This window comes from Sinohyriopsis cumingii, chromosome 12 (genome assembly GCF_028554795.1).
Source record: "Sinohyriopsis cumingii isolate HCF-2022 chromosome 12, ASM2855479v2, whole genome shotgun sequence".
NCBI classification, from domain to species: Eukaryota; Metazoa; Mollusca; class Bivalvia; order Unionida; family Unionidae; genus Sinohyriopsis; species Sinohyriopsis cumingii.
Window position 1 is genome coordinate 38,758,385 of NC_142972.1, and position 22,853 is coordinate 38,781,237.

At 34.0% G+C, this 22,853-nt stretch overlaps 1 protein-coding gene across 3 annotated transcripts in view; it reads right to left on the reverse strand.

The window, feature by feature from the left end:
• LOC149786288 (mitogen-activated protein kinase kinase kinase 7-like) overlaps positions 1-22,853 on the reverse strand; it is a 79,926-nt gene that overhangs the window by 33,626 nt on the left and 23,447 nt on the right. Inside the window, exons 6-13 of one of the 3 annotated variants that reach the window (XM_089976673.1) lie at positions 21,662-21,790; positions 20,820-20,877; positions 16,654-16,726; positions 15,969-16,035; positions 7,076-7,105; positions 6,730-6,893; positions 5,472-5,673; positions 4,891-5,001 (exon numbers count right to left, since the gene is read on the reverse strand). In XM_089976673.1, the coding sequence (XP_089832799.1) occupies positions 4,891-5,001; positions 5,472-5,673; positions 6,730-6,893; positions 7,076-7,105; positions 15,969-16,035; positions 16,654-16,726; positions 20,820-20,877; positions 21,662-21,790 (834 nt within the window). The remainder of the gene's footprint in view (positions 1-4,890; positions 5,002-5,471; positions 5,674-6,729; positions 6,894-7,075; positions 7,106-15,968; positions 16,036-16,653; positions 16,727-20,819; positions 20,878-21,661; positions 21,791-22,853) is intronic. The other 2 variants (XM_089976674.1, XM_089976675.1) reach the window with 2 other exon arrangements.

Consider the following 22,853-nt stretch of genomic DNA (forward strand, 5'->3'; position numbering starts at 1 on the left):
ATTACCATCTTTTTCATTTATAATTTTATTGAACATGTACCTAAAAGTAGATGGAACCATACTTAGAGCAGAGTACACATTCTTTCACCAAATACTAATTGCTACAGTGAGTTGTTAAGTTCAAGTATGATATGTCAATGAAGCTGAAATATTAATAAGTACATGCAATCAAAAGCTAAAAATTCAATGAAAGCTATTGATGCTCCTTTTATTAATACATGATAAAAGTATGCATGCAATAAAAACACATGCAAGAGTAATAAAAACAATAAACTCCTCAAATTTTTGGCACAAAAGGAGACCTTAAATCCTTATAAGATTACAACAGACACTGTCAACTATACTGTATTAAATACCTGCCGTTATACATTTTATACTCATCACATAGTTGGTACACTTTACATACAGTATGTGCAGTGTACTATTTTTCATATGTCAGCATGTTAACATATCACTTTATGACAATGTGATTGGTCCCAAACAAGTTCTTTAAATTCTTGCACAGTATTCTCTTTACTGGATGCAACTGTACTTATCCTATCTTGTGGAACTTTTATTTTTTACAAGTTTTATCAACATTTTCTTTTCATTTACTTGCTCAGCAGGGATTGGGGAAAAAGGTTTTGACTGTCAGAATATGGCTGATTACAGGTTCACAACAAATAAAATTAATCCAAATCCAATCCAAACCATTAATCCAATCCAAACCAGTAATGGATCCCACATTATGACAAGAGAGGTTTAAATGTTAACTTATAGGAGTAAATAAACTCACCTGTTTACAGAAGAATGTGACAAATGCTGGTCTTACAAATGACAGAAAGTTATATGACCAATGCATTTTTTACAGAGTTAAATAGCTCCACCAAGCTAATGTTTCTTGTTACATGATGCAATTTTAACTAAAAATAAAATCTATGTCTATGTCTATGTCTACAGTGCTGTTCCAAATCAAATAATGCAAATATCTGGTCACAAATACATTACATCTGGATTTTCGGCATCCAGTAATCATCCCATCACATGAATGTCGCATATTTGGAATGCTTAGTACAGGAACTGATATACTTTCAGTGGAAACATGGTAAATATTTTCATCGAAATCAATGTCTAATTTATGGTTCGTCTAAGATTGTGATATCACACATGAATTTCATATGGAGATCCAGTGTTGAAAAATGATGTTGCCTGTGTCCAATGTTCTACTGATTTGGATGGACAGTTGCTCTTTCAATTATAATTTGGAGAAGGAAAAAAAATCTCTTTAAATGTTACTTGTTCTAGAACTGTGCAATATTAATGCAACTAGCATCTGGGACTATTTTTTTATGCACAACAAGTTAAAGATGCAGCATACAAGTAAGAACGAATGAAATTATTTCTTCTTTCTCTCTAAACTATTTCCATTCAAATGCAAACTATGTGATAAACAGAATCTCAAATGGGTAATGATTTAATATTAAATTTATGAAAATGTTTTGCTTTTGCTCACCAAGGCTCACAAAAGATGAAATTTTTCAACTCATTTCATAAATTCAGTATTAAAACATTACCCACTTGAGATATTGCAACCAGATATTCAAAAATGCCATGTACATTCAACAGGACTTTGTTTGATATGAAATGTTTTACCACAACCAGATTTTTCAATGAATGTTTTATTGGTACAAGCTGATGGCTTCCACTCTTAGGTAAGATTTATGCCAGTAACTTGCATGTATGCATGTTGCATCTCTTGCATTGTTCCTATCTGCTGGCATAATCTAGCACTCTTGTACTGGGGAGAGATTGTAGCAAATGTTAAAATATAAAAGATTTCATATGCTTTATCACATTTTGTTAACTTTTGGAATGAAAAATGAATGAATCTACTACCAGAAACACACTATCATAGGTTCAAGGTAAAAATTTCCTTTTTGCTGAATCCAAAGAGGTATAATAGTAAAACTCTTGACATCAGCAGCATATGCAGGAGATGACCGACAGTGACTTCTTGTTTTTAAGAAATAATTTCCAGCATTTTTGCCATCTCCAGCTCTTAAATGTATGATGCAGAGATTATTAATATCTGTGAAAGCAACTCACAAAGTACACAAAACCAGTAAGACAAAAATATGTCAAGGTAAAGTCTTTGGTTTTAGTTGATTCATGTCAATACTTGTGTTTTTCAAATAGACCGCATTGTTTGTATTTTCATTTCTATGTGTATCTAGCTAGTTTTTATTCAAATTTCAAGTCATGTTCAACACATTTATTCTTTAAATTTAATGCAAAAATTAAAATGATTGGGTTGAAATATACTCCTGCATTTAGTCTATGCAACTGCTCTATCTATCTCAGATATCCCCTCTCCTTTCTTGCATTTAATGATAATCCTCTCTCAAAAATAACAAAGTTTGATAATGATGGTAGAGTTAGCGCAAAGCTTGTCCCAGGCATAGCAAGCTATATGCAACAAATGACATTCACAAACAAAAACAAATCACAAACATTATTTTTCAAAAAAATACCAACAAAACACTGACTGCAGTAGATGCTGATAGAAAACAAATGGCACTGATGGTTTTTCTGAAAGCTACAGTTAAAGAAAAGCATACTCCAAGTCAATTTAATACTAAACATAAAATATATTCTGGACAATGAAATAAATTTTGTTGGCAGAACAATTTGCTCTTAACTACTTCTTATAATAATGATGGCAGTGGTAACAGTGGTTGTGAGATATGGGGATGGTGGTAACAGTAGTAATTATGTTGATAAGGTAGTTGCGGCGAAAATGGTTAGAGTTATGATAAGAACTGTTATGCATATTTGATTTAATTTAATTATTTGTTTCTTTTTTTTTTTTTAATTCCACTACATGCTATTGTAATTTTATTTACTGGAATTTTACATTTTCCAGAAATTAGTTTGACCTGTTTTTTTCCTAAACACCTAATATTAGAACTTTGTACCTTAATGCTGACCTAGTTCCTGACCTTGATTCAGAATCAGTAAACAACTTTTTCTTTTCTTTATTCAATCTTAGTGTGACATTTAGAGTGAAATCGAGGATGTGCTGGGTGTACATGACTTTAGACATGTAAATAGCCTCTATTTCAAAATTTTGGTTGTACGGGAATTATGCAGTAGTCAGATTTAATAGTGATGTTCTGAGAAATAATCTCATTCAGGCTTTTAACCACTTTGATGTGAAGGTGTTCATTTTGTTGTGACCAGTTGGAGTTAAATTTTAATTGTTCTTCAAATTATTTGGATTTAAAGAGATTAATTCTTTTCCCTGGGAATATTCAAGTGCTCATACAGAATTCTTGGACAAAGACATTTATTGAAATTTTATTCAGAATTCAAGACTGGAATATTATTTTCTGTTGTTCAACAAAGCACTGTAGACACATCAATACTATACTGGCTACAGTATACGTCATCGCCTTCCATTTTGGATTTTCATCGGGACCTGAACTCAAATTCATTAGAACATTCTATTACTAGGACTTCTAATTTTTAATTCTTGGATTATTCTTGGATTATTTTTGGATTTGATTCTTAAAACCGTAACTTCTTTTCCTCATTTTTACCTTGTTTTCTAGAGAAATAAATTAGTTGTTAAATTTATTAAAGTTCGTTGCCTTCACAGTTTTCTTGTTACTGTTTATGAGAACCTAAACATGTAACAGAACACAGCAATATTGCAAACATTTCAGCAGTGGTTGTGATGCCACAAGTTGTGGTGAGGGCAAAACAAATATGTGTCGTAACTGAATTTGTACAATACATATCTTGTGTGTTAAAATTAAATAGGTTTACGTATATGGAAAGTAAGAGATCTCATCTTTAGGGTCAAGTGCATAAAGTTTTGGCAATGGAATAGGTACATAGTCATGTTAACAGTGATGCAGTGAACTGGTTGTTATGACAATACATGGTTAAATTACACCTTCTGTTCAGATTGATTCCTTAGTCTTGTAGCCACTAAAGAGAGAGAATGTAGTGAAATTTGATTATTTCAGTTTCTTTTTTCATATTATTTCAATATTTTAACTTCAGGTAAACTGAAGCAATGGTCTGTTGTAAAGTCTGCAGGGTAATTATTTATTTATGAAGCCAACAATTTAAGATTACAGAAAATGTCTGCCAATAGCATAAATCATGTAAGAGGTTTCCACATGGACCACTGTAAGCAATGAAACATAAACATGAAGATGCTTGAATTATGGTCAATACAAGGAAACTGATACTGGATGTTATTGGCAATGATAATACTGTAATCATGGCCAGTTTCTCTAGACCCTAAGCAATCTATTTTAACTGTCAATGCAGCAAGATATAACATCAGTAGCTGTGAATGCCACTATTACTCCTTTTGTATTGCATACTTATAACAAATGCATATCTACAGGTACTTGTACCTGCAAGCAAACACAAAGTTTTGATGATGGCAATGATGGTTAAGATAATGGAAAAATAAGTTGTAAGGTTTCTTGCGGTGGTGGCATGGTTTGCATGGTAGATAAATTCTTGTCACTGCAGTGTTATACAGTAAAATTATATGTATGCGGGGAAAAAATAAAAATTGATATGAACAGTAGCTGCATAACTGAAAAGATGACTGTGGTTGGAACAGTCTATGTGGTTAAGTCCATCAAGTTTACTTTGTCTGTGAATATAATGATGAGAGTGAAAAAGACCGTGACTAGCAAAGTGATTGCTGATATGCTAACTTAATGGTCTAATGAGTAAACTGAATGCTGTGGAGAAGTGATGGTGGAGGACTAATACATGGTGGTAAGAACAGGAAAGGTGTCTCATGGAAAGAATGAATGAGGTGACTTCTAGAGGAACAAACACTGTCACCAACAACATAAAAAACCCAAACAAACAAAATCTCACCTGCAAGTGGTCTCCCAGTGGGTCCAGTGGCTAGATGGGGATGTGTAGGGGTCCCCATGGATGAGACTATTATGGGGGTACCATGTGATCCTGACCTACGGTGACCTAAGACTGGACATTACAAACAAACAAACACAACCATCAGGAGTAGTACAGGGTTAGTATGGTGCAGCTGTCAAACAACATTTACAAACACTGACTACATGCTAGATAGATGATAAAGTGAGACACTGTTTACACATTTTTTAAAGGGAGAAATTAGTTCAGAGAAAAATAGTAGAATGCATTATGAATTAAAATACAACAGTTAAGCTGGTAGCTGTATTCTTGGTAAGTAAGGTGGATAATAGTATTGAAACAGATGATTACAGACCATAGCCAACATTAAATCAATTTCATAAATTTGATTAATATTTGTAAATAAGCTCTTTATGTTACCATTTTCAATTGCAACTTTCTATTATATTCTTACAAATTCTTTAAAGCTTTATTCAGGAAAAGTCTCAAGTTACAAAAGAACATAACATCAACTAATAGATGCTTAAGAAAGAGTTGTTGTATAATGTTACAGTATAACTTGCCTTTTTGTGGCAACTGTGAGCTTGCCCCTGACTGGAAGTCATATTCCTCCAGTTTGGTTAGGTCTGCAGAATAGCGTTTTGGAAAGTGATCAACTGGAGTTCCTGAACGTGGACTGCGAAGATGACCCTCTATTAAACTCTCCCTACTTGCTGCCAAAGATGGGGGAGCACTCTTCTGCAAGCCTCTATCTCTATTATCCTCCTTAAAATAATTAGCAATAAAAAGTAATATCAAGATGCAGCAGATATCCAAGTTAAAAATGCAAGCATTTAGACAATATTAATTTCTGCTTATTTTGAAAACAAATTATAGGAAACAAAGGTATCATTATTTGGCAGCATCATTTAGGTGGAATGAAATTATGATTTCTTTTTTGGTATCTGGCTTAAAAACAACATCAAATGAAGGATTTGATGGATCATCTCTGGCAAAGTAATTTGTTCATTTCCTTCATCAAGGATGCCTTCTAATGGGGGAAGTGCTCATATACAAAGTTTGTTCATATATAAAGTGAAGAATCTAAAGGAAAGAACTGTGAGCTGATCCATACTCAATCAAGCTGTAGTCAAGTTTATAGCTTACTAATTGATAGGATACTACGACAATTTAAAGCCATTGAATTCTGATAGTATACACGTTCAAGTGATACTTACCAAGATGGTGTCTGAATTGACGTCAGCATCTGATTTGTTTTAGGCATGTGATTATGATATCATTGTCAATCAACCTAACAGATTCATATTTTAAGATGTTTACAATTTGATATCAAAGTGATGTGTCAGCGATTTAAGAACTAAATAATAATTGCAAGTATATACAGTTAAAGACAAACATTGATTAAACCATTCCAAGCATAGTTATCATTAATGATAAATATATATATTGATGAAAATATATAACTTTTAACTATTATATGGTAGCTTACTAAATATTTGCTCTGAGATTTTTAAAGACATTTTTTTCTCTCAATTCATTCTTTGTTTTCATTACTAATGAGTTGTCAAAAGCATTTATTTAGAAATAAATGATGACTTCACGACATACATTATCATATGGTTTGATATCTCCTAAGTCTGATACAATGTTTATGCACGAAAAGGCCACTTTAATATTTGCTAGTCCCAAATCCCCAAAGCTGACAGAAATTTATCAAATAAAACATTGCAAGAGTTAATCCTGCAATTATGCAAAGGAATGTATTAATCCTGGTTTGAAAGAAATAAAGATATTGTGATATCAATCATCTGAAAAACGTACCTCAACAGCAATTGGTTGTGAGGCCCTATGGGTAGGTAGAAATGAAAGCTGCCGTACTGTCTCACTGTTGGTGCCTGTTACTATAGAATGAGCTGTTATCCCTACTGGGTTCAAGGAATTTGTATAGTTAGTATAATTTGTTAGCATCTGTGGAGAGCTGAATGCTGTAAAAAAAAAAAAAATCCCACTAATATGCTGCGGAAAATTTTATGAAATAGATCAAGGCAAATTTGTATTGAAAAATATGACTTTTTGTTTCTCAAAAATGAATTCATCCATCTGACCTGAAAAGTGATAGATGGAGAAGCAATGTTTGTTAAGTAATGTAGAAAAAATGTACACTCACAATGCATTCTTTTGTTCTGAGGATATGTACCTAATAAAAAATAAAAGTGCCTTTTATATTTTACAGATGTCTATTACCATAAACATAAACACAAAAATGCACATTTCATCAGTAGTGAAGCTTCATAATACTGATTAATATGCAAGTAAATGTTACCTATTTAATGCTGGCAAATGTTTACTCCACCTTACAGAATAAAAACTATCCCATATTTCAACAACATGTAACTATATAAAACAAGCAAAAGTAAAGTTTGGTCTCATGTCTACTCTAGTGAGATCACCAAAACTTACAATAACAACTCTTGACTGTCACATTAAAAGTAACAAATGGCTCTTTCTCAATGGGCATTAGAATAAATGTAATAGTTAAATTGAGAAACAAGGTTCATCCCTGTATCTCCAACAATTTTTGGATTATCAAGCAGAAAGCAAAACAAAACATATATTACTGAATTGTGACCCTGACATTAAAGATATGAAAGATACGATCCCAAAATGACACATCATCATCCAATTGTCTCACATGCTCTAAAATTAAAGAACAGAAAGGAATATGTTTTAGAAAACTTAAAATCTTGACCAGTCACTTTGACAGGCCCCCAAATATGATACATTACACACTTTTTTGTGATAATATATAAGTATACCAAATTCATCATTGATTTATCTCAAGCAGCTCTAAAGTTACTGAAGAGAATGGAATGTATTTAATTAACTTTAAGGACTAAACACTTTTGCAATGTTTTCATGTGATGCTGGCCTTGAAGAGAGCACCCCTGATCTGATGGTGCTTGACACTTTCATTTGGTGGTAGTTGTTGTTGTAGGGTTTAATGCCATTTTTCAGCACAAGATAGGCTATAATTGGCGGCCAGTATAAATGGAGGAGGATGAACCTGGGAAAACCCTGGAAATAACCATCGACCCACGAGAAGCTACTGGCAAGCTTTTCACATACTCATACTGACTAAACACGAGACTCAAACCCACGCAAAAGTGAGATGGCAATGACCTGTAAAGGTGAGCACTTTAGACCACTCAGCCACTTGGCGCCCCTCATTTGGTATTAAATAAGGATACAAAAAGATTCATCTTTGCATTTGAATGTGACTTTAAAGTTACTGAGCAAAGATGAAAGTGTAACGGCAACTTAAAATCTTAACCAATGACATCAGTATCGAAGATTGGACCACTAATGTGGTAAACAAAACACCTAGTGACAACATTGAGTGTACATAGATTTGCTGAATTATCTCAAACAGCTAAATAAACAGAGAGCAGAAACCAATGTTTGGAGTAAAATATGCTTCTTTGACAATACCAAACTGATCATAATATGCTAAAAGAACATAACTACCTTGCAAATCGAGCCCTCATAAGAGAAAAAGACATGAACCTTGTCTTGTTTAGCAATAAAAGTATTAAAAAATTGTCTGCTCCTGAAACACAAGTCGGTGAGATTTGTCGACCTTTGGATCGAGGGACTGATGTCAAATCCCATCAGTCATCAGTCAGTTGAACTTAAGCACATGTTTTCATAGGCATGCAACTGCAGAGTTGGCTTGGGAGGGATTTCTCATATTATGATCAGGTAAATGTGGTTTCTTATTTCAAAATGTTACCTGATCATGATATGTTAAGAGAATAATCAAGCTGTGGATGGAGTTACGTCCCTTTAGCCTTTGTGGTGGCTCCAGTCTTCTAATATATAAGCAGATATGATGATTCAGATTTATTTTGAAAGCTATTTAATAGGTCTTTAAAGTCAGATGTGTAGGGCGACAAAGAAGCCTCATGTGGTGGTAGCAATGACTGAATGGGAAAAGCAGGAATAGAGGAATGACAAATGAGGCTAGAAGCCCATCTATGTTTGGAAATGGCAATTCCCTGACACTGGCTTTAAGCATTTTCAAAAATCTGAGATGGGTAATGAGTATCAGTGAAAAGAAATCATTATGAAATTATTGAGTTGCAACTGAGCCAGGACAGGTAATATAATAAACTGACATCATTTATATTATCTTCACAACAGATCTGCAAACCCTAACAAAACTTTCTTAGTAACGCAGTCAATTTTTTTCCTCATAAGTTAGACCAGTTATCAGCAATGTGTAACAAAGTATCATGTACTGCTATTGTCAAGGTGGAAAACATGCATTTAAAATGTTCAGACATGTGATTCAAAACAAATGCAGCAATGATACACATAATGTTCAACTAAAAATAATCTGAGGTACACTTAGACCTTACAACCAGCAGAGTTTCACACACTACAGTTCCTGTTAAAATTTCATGTGGCAACAGCAATCATCTCTCCCACTATCACACATGATGTCTAATAAATGTAATTGTTGCCTTTCCGAGTTTTATCCTCCCAAGAATCTGAATATTTCTTTTTATTGTTCTATAAGGACTGTTTACACTTTTTAAGATGTTAATTTCCCTTTTGGCTTGAACATGTATCACTTGCTGGATGACATTTTTTGAAAATCTATACACGCCAGCTGGATCATGCAGATATTTTGCATGATAATATATATGGAGTTTATCACTTCTGAGGTACTCCTGTAAAGTTAGTTTGGTGCCATGACTATCTTCACCAAATGTAACATGAAACCTTGATCAGACTCAAACTCAGACAAGCCAGTGTCCAGATTGTACTGCAAAACTATGTTTCCATACTTTTTGCTTTCATGACCAGGTGTAGGACATTGCCTGCACCTCAGGTCCAGTAACTAGTTATGACTGAAGTCAGATTGCTATATCCAGAACTGGAGCAGATGAGTATGAGGCCCGATTACGTCTAATCCTTTTGTCTGGAACTTGCTACTGAGGGACTAATCCCAACAGGCAGCACTGGTGATTACATGCTTTCAAAGGCTGTACAGGACTGGTTCATGTGGCCTTGAAATCTGTCTAGTGTTGGGATGACCAAAGAGGGTGGTGAAAAATCAGGCAACATCATGCAGGGAAATCATGGCGGCAAATAATGCTAGGTTTTGTTCTTTAATAGGCAACTTCTTAGCTACAAACAATGGCATCATTTAGAACATATACGAAAATAGCATCAGTGGCGAGACTGACTGCCTGCACCAGCATCATCTGATGACCTGATGCAAGGTCTCTTGCCTGCCCGAGAGAGCTATTTGGCAGGAACCATCACCTATCTCTACCTGAACAAATTTAACACATATAGTACAACTCACACTCCACATTGGTCATAATGGTGATTATCTTGAGATGCTTAAGCTTTGATACATCCCCACAATTAATGTGTGTGTGTGATTTGGATTTTTAATGTAGCTTTTTAAAAAAATCAGTCATATCGCTACGATGTCTGCGGTGTGGCAGTTTATACTGATGCCTAGCACTTAAGTATCATGTTGTAGACATGTAGCATGATGTCCCACCCTGTCACATTATCCTGACACCAGGCCAACCAGTCCTAACACTAACCTCTTAATGCCGAGTGCCAAGTGAGGCAGCTGTTAGTATCATTTTTGTAAGTCTCGACCGGGGATCGAACCCATGACCTCCCACATCCAAGGCGGACGCTCTAACCACTAGACCACCGAAGCAGTCCCCACAATTAATAATGTTACATGTAATCAAAGAGAACAAACCAATAGTATATAAGGAATTCTGTCAAGTGTTGCACTCAACTTAGAGTGAAGCAGATACTAAGAAATGAATTAAATGCCAAAGATATTAAGCATATCTATATGAAACTGATGCCTCTTTTAATACAGAGCAATGAAACACAAAGTTACATGTCAAACAAAGACCGGCATTAAATAGTTTTGCCTCAAAATGGACAAAATTCAAACCTGACTAGGTATTCTTAATATAAATGCCTCATGCCATAACTGTATTTAAATCCATCAAGTTCTACAAAAATTAGTGACTGAAAATTGAATGGCAAAGTTCTAAGACAAACAGGGTCCATAAATTCCAAAACATCTTAAAGAACATTGCAAAAACTGAACTCAACTGAAGACCTTTTAGCATAAAGGATTATACCACATCTGTTTTAAATCCATGAAGTTCTTCAAATGTTATTTGTCGGAAATGAAACTGAATGAGTTCTAAGGGAAACAGCAGCCAAAATGCCATAAAGAGGAAATAGGTAACAGGAAATTGGTGAGAATCAGATAGAACTAGGCCTTCTAAATGTTAGCCTCATACCAAATCTGAGTTCAATTCATTAAGTCCTTTAAAAATAATTAAAAGGAAACAAAGGAAGGCCAAAGTTTTCAGTCAAACAGGGGCCATACTGTACAAGTTTGGAGGAAAGTAGTAAAAGTGACACATGATCCTGGTTTTCTTAATATAAGCCATCAAATCAAATTTCATTTAAATCCATGAAATCTATCAAAATTTTTTAATTTGAAACAAAAGCGAAAAGTAAAGTTGGAAGTCCAACAAGGGCAATGATTTCATTAAAATTTGTCAGAAAATGAATTAAGTCTTCCTAGCGTAGAGCCTTATACCCAATTTATTTAAATCAATAAAGCCTTTTAAAACTACTAGGCAGAAAAGAAATCTGTGATAAGTCGTGACAGGGTATAAAAATTACAGATAAAGATAATTACTGGGAACAAATTATTATTTATCTACGATAAAATGCAACTAGGTTGATTTAATAATATGTGCTGTAAATATTATCGACCAATAAGACAGAGGATTAATATAGAGCCAATTACTTATTTTGAAACTAAACACAAAATTGAGATGCAAAATATTTGCCTAAACTGATAACAGATTGAAATTCAGTGAGGAAATAGATTAAATATACATTACTAGTTGTAAATCACATATGGACTTAATGTAATTGAGCCACATTGTCTCTGTTGTTCAGAAAGCTTATGTCCTTTCTAAGATTACGCAAATTAAATTCAATGAATGGAGTTCCAGATACCCAATGACCTAAATTGGAGTTCATTTCATGGTGACAAATCCACTTGTAAGTACAGTCAAACCTGTCATAACAGCCACCTTACTCAGCAGGCACCTGTTCACAACAGCCATTCTTATTTCCACCCCCACCCTCAGCAAAATTCTTCTATAAATGTCCTATATGTAATGGCTACTTGCCTTGCACTGTCAGCTGCCAGGTAATTCCTAACCAAACAGTGGGTTCTCCTTGCTTTAAGCGGTCATTGTATCTACAGTGACTATCCATTCTGTGCAAACTGAATTTTTGTTTCATCAGAAAGGCATTATTTAAAGGAAAATCATGTGAATCGATGTGCAAACACATTTCTTATTGCTCTTGTACTTGTAACTCCAGTGAAGTTGACAGTGTAACTCAAAGGTGTCAATATATCATATTTGAAAGCGAGACAGTTTATATCATTAGAGTAGAGGGCTGAAGCTATTCATTTGCTGGGAAAAGTAGTCTTGATATCACAGCAGAAATGTGCATATATGATCGATATAATTTGATATCTTCATCTATCTGCCTATCAATTAAAGCTATCTCTGAAGAAAAAGTTCATCACTGAGAAGAGATACAAGCTCTACCCATTGTCAGTAGAGTCAGGTGTCATTCAAAATTTAAAACTTTTCTGTAAAGTCTGGTGAAGTTTTGGTTCAAGTATGGCTCTGTTGGATTTCCTATTCATCATATGCTTCTCACATAAGCTGACTGTCTTTGGATCTTGGTAAGATGAGCATGTGGCTTATACAGATATTAGTTTTAAAGCATGAACAGCTGTTTCCAACAAGAATTTACAACCAGTTAACAGATGAAGGAGTCAGTCCTCTGTTTTTAAGTCAGTAGTGATGCACAAAACAAACACCAGTGATTATTTAAAGTCAGTGATCATTTCTTTATAGGATGAATTATAGTGAGCTGAATACAGTAATTCTGAGTGGAACAAAAATTTGGGAGAGAACGTGTATTTTATGACTTTGCAGAAGACAGCACACAAAACAATACTGATAAAATAATAATAATAATAATAAGAAGAAGAAGAAGAAGAAGAAAGATAATGATATTCAGTGCAAGGCATTTGTGTACAAAGCAGCCAGTTTTGCCTTATCCCATGGGTGGCACCTATTGACAGGTTTAACTTGAGATAAGTATCTTCAAAATAGACATGCCCATGCTTCATCCCAAAATGATGCAAGTCCTAAAAGTTAAAAACTTGAGAAAGTTTGAAAATTTGCAATAAAGGCATGAAGATTTAATCAGGTCATTTACATCGTACACAGACACTGAAACAGGTAATTTAACCAAATCTGCATTTCATTTCTATTTTATCTGTATTCTGCTTGCATTTCATTTGAGTTCCATTTGCATTTAATGCACATCTGAATTTTATCTATCATCTTGGATTTGTTCATAGCCTATTAAATGCATTACTTTAATCCATTCTTTTCATTTTTGTTTGGATCGTTATGGATCACTGCCATCTCATCTCTGTCTGCATGGGTTCAAGTCTCGGATTCAACCAATGTGGGTATGTGAGAAAGCTTGCCAGTAGCTTCTTGTGGGTCGGTCGTTCTTTCCAGGGTTCTCCCAGGTTCTTCCTCCACCATTAATACTGGAAGCCACGTATAGCCTATCGTGTGCTGAAAAATGGCGTTAAACCCTACAACAACAAATGTTTGCTTGGAAAGGCATCTGAAGCTGGGTTTTCCATTTACAAGTAATAAAGGGAAAGAACTACTGCTTCCATATCTTGTCTTATTAAAAATAAGCTTTAATAAAAGTGCAAATGCAAATAATGCAAATGACTGAATTGAATTGTCAATAAATTAAAATATAACCCCAACTGCCATAATTGTAAGCATAAGATACCATTGTAAAATATTTGTCAGGAAATTTGTTTGCTCAATATAAACATACAGATACAAACACCAGTGATGATGTCTTCACAACAACTACAGTCATTTTTGTATGCCCACCACAACAAGAACAATGCCAAGGCTTAAAAGGGTGAGAAACCTTTCGTCATTTTAAAGAATCTATCATGGATTATCATGTAAAAAGTTTTGACCATGGGAATTTAGCAGTAGCTTAAAAATAATAGTTTCAAATACAATTATAAAATACCTTCAAGTTTCTTTCTGTTTGTTCTATATTTGTGATATCCACACCTGCCAACCTCAAGAGAGGTTTATGCATAACCTACATGGCAAAAAAGTGTGATCTAAGCATAAAATGTGTCGGCTATGTATTACATGCCACAATTTAAAAAACTATGAATAATGTACGTTTAACCTTGCTAATAACCTTGTAACAAATGTGCAAAAACCATATGAATGAGTAACAGAATACAAACATACAACATATATTATATGCACACAACACTCACCTTAAGTTATCTATGTTTTTAATTTTCGCTGAGTAATTGAAAAGTCAACTTCATAAATTCTGCAACATGCATGTCCTCAACCCGAGTGCTGAGGTTCATCTCTCATTCTTTTTAAATCTGTAATGTATTTTTGATTTTCCTCATCCAACATGCTTAAAGGTTTAAAATGATCCCTCTACTTCAATAAATTTTGAAATCACATAACATTCCAAAGTCACACTGATAAAGTCTGCTTCGCTTAATAACTGGTGCCAATTTTTTCAAAGTGTAGAATGGTCCACTATATAATTCTCTTCATTACTAAAACAAATCTGTGAGATAAGGTTTTAAATTGAAGGAAACCGTCTGTTTTCTTGGAACTGTGCCAAGTATAGCTGCTATCAACACAAAATAAGGAAAGTAGATCTATGATGAATCTACTGTAACGCTATTCTTAAGCAGCAGACATCTTTTAGTATAGTCTCAAATTTGTTAGTAGTGTGGGATTAAAGAGAAGATAATAAAAAACTTTTTATTGCTATATTTCTAGTATCTTTTAACATTCAAAAAATGTGTAATCCATATACAGACAAACATTTAATGTACTTAGGTGGGGAAAAAAATGCCTAATGGTTATGCCAAAAGCTTAATGGTTGGCAGATTTGGATATCACTTTTTTAAAGTAGATTTGTCATTATTCATTTGGCATATTGTTTCCAATTCATTTTGTTTGCATTCTCTGCAATCTGTGTTTATTGTGCATTCCATTCTTATTTCAGTGGTAAAATTACCAGTTTCAGGGTCTGAACTAATATACATACCAAATTGTATTTGTCTATGGCAAGTGGTTTTAATCCTGCTAACAAAGTGTACATTTTAAAAAAGTCTATGAAAATTTCTGAAATATCTTAAGATCAGAGCCTGCATATTAATCCTGTGATGAGATTGTTGCAGCAAAACATGCCAACTTGACCCTATGGTCAAAGATTGAGAAAACATGTCAAAGAATGAACTGTCTTAGCTACATAATGATTCATCTTAAGTATGAAGAAAATTCATTAAGACATTTAGGAACCCCAAGCAAATTAAAATACTTTAACAAATGAGAAAAAAACAATGTTTCTATGAATATGACCTTATTCCTAAGATCAAAGAGGCAACTTAGCACATCACAGAATGAATTGTCTAAGATTCATAATGATTCATTACAAGTATATTATAAAAAATTCATCAATAATTATGAAATTTAAGAAAAGCAAAAACTTTAACCACAACAGGAACACAAATTTTCTTGGACAATGGCCTTGATCCTAAGGTAACAGGGCAGGTAAGCTTGTTGATAAATGAACCATGTACTAAGCTTTATGACGATAAATGAATGATGAGAATATATCAAAGGGTTTATGTAAACGATAAAAATATTGTCAGCAAACCCATAACTGTTTACTCTGTAAGATGGCCGGTGGGTAAAGACCAAATAAAGGATCAAGATATCCCCACTCCGCTGCTTGTACACAAGAACATTATGTATAGAAATTGGCAGTATCCTGTAATTTATATGAATATGCCTGATCACTTTGTACATACTTACTATAATCAGGGGACTCGTCTTCATAGAAAGATGGGTAAACAAGAGGTTCATCAGCACCAGAAAAAAACTGAAAATGAATCACATCAGGATGAGCGCATGAAAATGATTTTAAATAACTATTTTCTCATCTTCATTGTTTGTTTAATGGTAAGTGAGGGAGCCTTGGTGGCAATAATTAGTACATTAGGCTCATAATCACATACTGCACAAACCAGCAAGCGATCAACTACCATGATTGTATCTCTGAGCATTCCTCATTACTCCAATGGTCTAAATAGTAGTTTATGTGCTGATTGCCAATGAACACAAATGAATTAATGAATAAACAAATGTAATTCAGTGTGATCTGCTTAAAATGCTGTGATGAATACTAATGAAAAGTTTTTAATTCCATTTGACATATTGTAATTTTTAAGTATGTATGGTGATTTCTTAGTACTTATTGACATGAAGCTAATAGAATATACTCACTGATGCAATTATAGTTTCCATTTAAGTATTCTGATCAAACCAAATATTGTATAAAACATAGGCTGTTTATGACTTTCAATATATTAAATTACAGCACCCTATTAACATGGTTGTGAGATAAAAGGAAGCATGACTGAACTGTATTTAAGTACAAGATTTAAACAAGGGAGTAAAAAGCGCCAATTTAAGGATGTTATAAATCTGTGTAAATTACCTGAAATAGATAGGACATGATCCTCACCACCTCTGCCATAGAAGGCCTCTCAGCTGGTTTTCCTGCCCAACATCTGCAAATAAGCAACTGGATTCACTGCTCCAAGTTATAAGAAAATTGCTGCATTGGCAAGTAAAAGTTGGCACCGGCAAGTGAAAATTGTCATATAGGTGCTCTATGGTGATCTTAAGGATTAAATTGAGGCAACTAGCAAACAACCACTTCATAATTACAAGCACATACCATGTTTCATGCTAGAAACAGCTAGAACATGCTTTTTATTTCATAGCATAATCCTTTTTATATTTTGAGTCTGCTATGTTATGTCACATAATCCATTCAATCAACTTCAGCTGACTGTACAGATCTGGCAACATGCACAAAGGGAAATTATAGATAAATTATTTGGCAGAATAATTAATGTCAAAGATTCATGTAAAGTAACTTGAACATTACTGTGTGTGTGTAAATTCAGGAATTAGTAAATAAAAACAGGTAATGTTATTCTGTTAGTTTATAAATTCAAAAATAGAATGAAAGAATAAATGCATAACAGTACAGACAGTGTTCAAAGAAAAGAGCTATTTAGACACGGGCCTATGGCTGAAGACTTTAAACAACTCACAAACCCCAACTCAAATTTCACAAGCCCAGACTACAAGTCCATATGCCCAAAGGCTCGTATTCTTTTCAATATTAAACAGTGCTCAAAGATTTTTTCCAGAGACAAGCCAAGAACAAGTCACTTCAAACAAATCGCTAACCGTGACTCAAATTCCACTAGCCCCAGCTCCAATTCCATGTGCCTGAAATGGCCCTATTTTTTACTATTTTTTTTTATGCAATCTTGAAATTGCTTAATTCAAATATGAAAAAAGTAAACAAAATTATATTTAATTGACTTGTGTTTATTCACCTCTCAATTTATTTCAAATAAAGCAATATTTCCTCCAGGTCCTGATGTCAACCATTGTTCAGTTGTTCCAGAACTCAAAGAAATTTGCTTGAGACAAGGGCATGGTTTAAGTGGTTAAAACAAAATTCACCTGCTTTGGCTTAAAATCCCCGTACCTAAAATTCATAATGCTGAACATATTAAGTCCATTTATATGATAAATCCATGAATTCTACTAAAGGTCAAAATACCATACACCTTTCTAATAAACAGTGAAAGACCATACATTTGTGTTTCACTGTATTCTATAAATGTCACAGTCTAATGTCCCTGGTGTGTGTGAAGCCCACAGCTCAGATTCCTTCCCTTTACTGTCATCTGCTGGAGCTTATTTATGTGAGGTTTGAGTTTCGGATCTATAAGTGATACTTTGACCACAGTCTGTAAAATCTATTAAAATATATGCTGCAACTGGACTTATGTCTACTGTGTGGTATATTTACTGGGAGTTTAAATAAGCAGCCACTTTTAACTCAGTATAGGACTCTACTTGGGACTGAACAAGTAGCAAATTCACAGCTCAAACAAAGGGTTGTTAACTGGGAAAACAACATGGGCACTGCCTTTACAAGCTAAGGGCTTATCGTCAGATGCACACTTGGTGTTAGGACAACTGTACCTGGCAATGAACAAGTATCAATTTCAACACTTGATTAAAAGGAATGTCAACAGGGAAAATAAAGTAAGTGCTGCCTTTACAAGCTAAGGGCTTATCAGCCTTTGTGCACTGGCATACACTTTGTGAATACCACCTTCGAATTAAATCTGGCTTATACAAAGACAAATATAAATCAGATCAAAGCAATTTCTGCATCAATTACGGTGTTTATAAACACTAAATATAATACAATATGGGTGGTACAGTCTTGCATGAAAATGGAAGTAATATGCTTACCAGTAAACCTTGGAAAACAATACTTCACTCTGCAGCAAGTTATAGTCAATATTTTCAAATTATTAAAATCCAAATAAATGTTTATGCAAGTAATGAATACCACAATGGAACAGAAAAACACAGTGCATACCATATATGCATTGATGGATGGGAATAGTGGCAAGAAAACACAAAAGTATTTGAATTAATATGATTTTGCCTGTACTGCAAACACCCCATTATTTATACATTGTTTTGTTCTTGTCACTCTTATAATGCATCCTCGACATTGCATGGATCAAATTTTCAGTAAAATATGTTGACTTCTAAGTGAGTATATACAGTACATAGACTCTATCAGGGTTAAGCAAATCCAATAGCCTGACATATGTGCCAAGTAAAGGTTTTGGATGGGTTAGTGAAATTTTATAAGGGCTTTATCCAAGGCAAGTTTTTGTCAAAATGAAAAAGCTTGAAAACTGCAAATTTCTCACTGATTCACAGCCAGCTTTGCAAAATAATCTGTCTCTCTCAGAGAAAAAAAAATGTTTTTACACCTAAATTACTATACAAATGCGAGTACTTTCAAGAAAAGCTACTAGCAGGCTGATCTAATGGCACCATCACTCAAAGGCACAAAAGCCAACATGTGCACAGGAGTCAAGAGCATTTAGCTACAGTCTCAAACATGAAGTGCTAACTTTCTAGCATGTTTAACTCCAGGTTACTTGGCAATGGCGATCAAAGCATTCACTTTGCTCTGCATAGACAATGGCTTTATGTCTGAAGGTTTCACACTGAGAAGCGGAAGACCTCCAACTCATGACTGTGATAATATTTCTTTACTTGATAGTACACAGAAACATTAACAGCTATATACATTGATGATGATACCAAATGTGCAGATCAAACTCCAAATCAGCAGATCAAGCACACTCTGGTAGATCTGAAACTAGCTTAACAGTACAAAGGTGTACACTATGCATATCAGTGAACAGATGCATTAACTGTGAAGCTTGATTTAAAGTGAACTGCAATTAAAAGAACAATGTCTCTGATGCAAGTAATCCTAATAGGTGTTCAGTTTATATACTGCTTAAAAATGGATTAGGTATATACATGTACATGCTATACAATCAAATATTTTATCCGATTGTAAATACCTAAGTGATCTAATCCATTGATTTACCTTTACAATTTCATTAAATTTAGAACTTTTGTTCTAAAAAGGTAAATATCAAACCTACAAATAAGTTATAAATTCTGCAGGACAAGTGATTTTTCCAATGTCATTGTTCAGAAAAAAGTAGACAAACATATTCGCTCAGCCCTATCCATATGATACTGAAAAATACTTCAACTTAACTTTTTTATATACATACTTAGACTGAACAGAAGATACACTGAACAATATTCTTTGAGAAAGCAAATGTTTTTAGCAAATTATGTTTCTACCCGCTAGATGGCCACCTTTATACCAAATGTGCCAGATTTTAGTTTTGCTACTATGTCCTAAGATGTCCTCCAGACAGCCGTGTTAAATTCTATAAAATTTATAACTTAAATGATTAAGGTTGCATACAAATGTTCACTGGCACACACATTACATGTGTTTTTTGGTATGAGACAGAAAGACGTTTTTCTGTGAGGGCTGGATTCGGAGGCAACAGAAAATCATCCCAAGGTAATGTGATATGGTAAAGTATCTGACAGAAATGACCTGTTATTAAAGGAACATAATATTAAATCTGTGCATTCTTTCCCTGGTGAGTATTGCCAGTATTCACAATAAATGAGCACACAGATTTTTTTCATAAAGACAAATACCATCTTTGATAAAAGATCAACAAATTAAAAGCCACAATTTGAAATGCAAACTATTAATCTGTTTCAATCCCTTGCAAAGTATATTTTTCTAATGTTTTCTTAGTTATTCCTTTTTTCCCCAATCTTCATTTCTTTAATGTCTACCCTCACTGCACACACACACAAACACTCTCTCCCCCTACCTCCCCCCTCTCGATATGGTAAGTGATACAATATTCAAGAACCCCAGAATTCTTATTTGGGCTGAAACTATGATGAAAATTAGAGCTGTTTCTTGCAATAAATTTGCCCCTAAAAGAGGCTTCAAATATCTACCATATTTACTTGTATATAATGCATGGTCGACTGAAAACTAATGAACTAGGTCTGCCATTGCATTATGAAAAAGCATATCAGGACCTATATTGTTCATTTTTCTCATAATTACAAGCATACAGCATTAACCCTGCTTTGCTGTTGCATTCTGCAAAGGCAAATCTTGATCCAGTGAGCATTTTACATAGGTATTACCTCGTCATTAAGATATCTAATGGTTTAGGCAGATTTCTGATCAATGGTGGTCGAGTACCTGAAAAAAATATTAATGAATAAGACAATATGTATCTACTGTTAATTCAAAATATTTAGTGGGATACCAATTTTTATATATATTTTTCCTGGTTCCAACAAACCATAAAGTCAAGACCCAATTGACTGTAATAATTCTTTGGAAAAAATACAACCCCTTACAAGTTCAAAAATTTAAGCAATACCATTAAAAAAGTTGATCCCATAAAAATGAATGAATCTATTTGAATTATTTGACATATGATCTCTAGAGTCTGCTGACAGATGTACCTATTTTCACAACAATTTGTACTGTACGACATTTATCTCGATGAAATAATATTAACAATAATTAATAAAGTTCAAACAAAGTCTCAAGTTAAACAAAATCTATGTTGTGGCAGTGAGGGCTATTTCAGAATTAAACAAGTGTGAAATGACAGGATGTTAAGGAGGTACTGGTTATAGTTTCAAATATTAAATTTTTTAAAAGTGGTTGGGTCTTTGAAAAATTAGAGCCCCCTCCTCCCCAAATCTGATACTGAAATAGCCCTTGCTGAACACTTCAAATAACAAATTCATTTGATACTGATAAAGAACGTAACAGCAAGAATGCATATAAGATTCATTAAGCTTTTGACTGATATGTATCTTACAAAAAATTTCAGAGCAAATATAATAGGTGTCATTGGACAGATTAGTGATATAATGACAGAGGTACTAGCTGGATCCTAAAAAATTCAAATGTTCAATATAACATTAACTATTGTTTATTGTATGTTACCATCTTGTATTATATGCTTTACCATTGTGCACTGCCCACATGATCCTAAAGGCTGGCCCCCCTATTTCATCAAATGGTTTTCTCCTTGTGAATACTTCCCACAAGATGATCCCCCAACTGAACACATCACACTTCTCACTGTAATTACTGCCTGATAAAATGAGAAAAAGCAACAGAATGTAAACACAGATTTGAAATCAAATGGAAATAATCTGATTTGGAATATTTATAATGAGCTAATACTACTTACATCTCAGGGGCCCCGAGTGGCCGAGTGGTCTAAAGCGCTCACTGCCATCTCACCTCTGCCTGTGTGGGTTCGTGTCTTGGGTTTGGCCAATGTGGGTACGTGAGAAAGCTTGCCAGTAGCTTCTCGTGGGTCGGTGGTTCTTTCCGGGGTTTTCCCAGGTTCTTCCTCCACAATTAACACTGGCCACCATGTATAGCCTATACCGTGCTGAAAAATGGCGTTAAACCCTACAACAACAACAACAACAACAACAACTTACATCTCATAATGACTTTTGTGCAAACAAAAGGTAAGTCTTATGTGGAAACCATAAGGTTGGTTGCATCGTCAACAAATTTTTATCAATATGGAATTTAAAAACCCTTGAATTATAAGCAAAGGACATTAATGTTTCTTGTTTCTACAATTTTATTCTTGTAAAATGACCATTACAATAAATAAGCACAAAAATGGAGGCTGTGTTTCAATTGACAGAAACGCAAAGGATGATAATTTTTCATAGCTACTAACAGATCACCATGTAACCACAACCTGATATACTTCATGAAAATAACCAGTTTAAATAATATTGAGAGATTAATTAAAGCTTAGTATTTGACAAATGTAGTCTCCACATGACTGAACATTAATATTTTGACATGTGTTGTTTGGGATCTTACAGATACAAACTAAAATAACAAATATATTTTCCTTGCTGACAACATGCTTATGATAAACAGATTATGGACAATGTTTGGACCACTGTGACTAGAGTTTTACAGATTCGTCAAAGGCTGGCCAAAAACAAACAAAAAATCAATAAAGGAAATAGTGTCAGCAATAAAACATGTATTTAGGTTATGTTCAGTTAGAAAAATATTTATTACCATATATATGTGCAGAAGTCAGATTCAACTGCAGAGCCACATCTGCTATTGCATAATGTGCCAGCAGATCTGGATCTATGCAGTTTGCTATGAGTTAT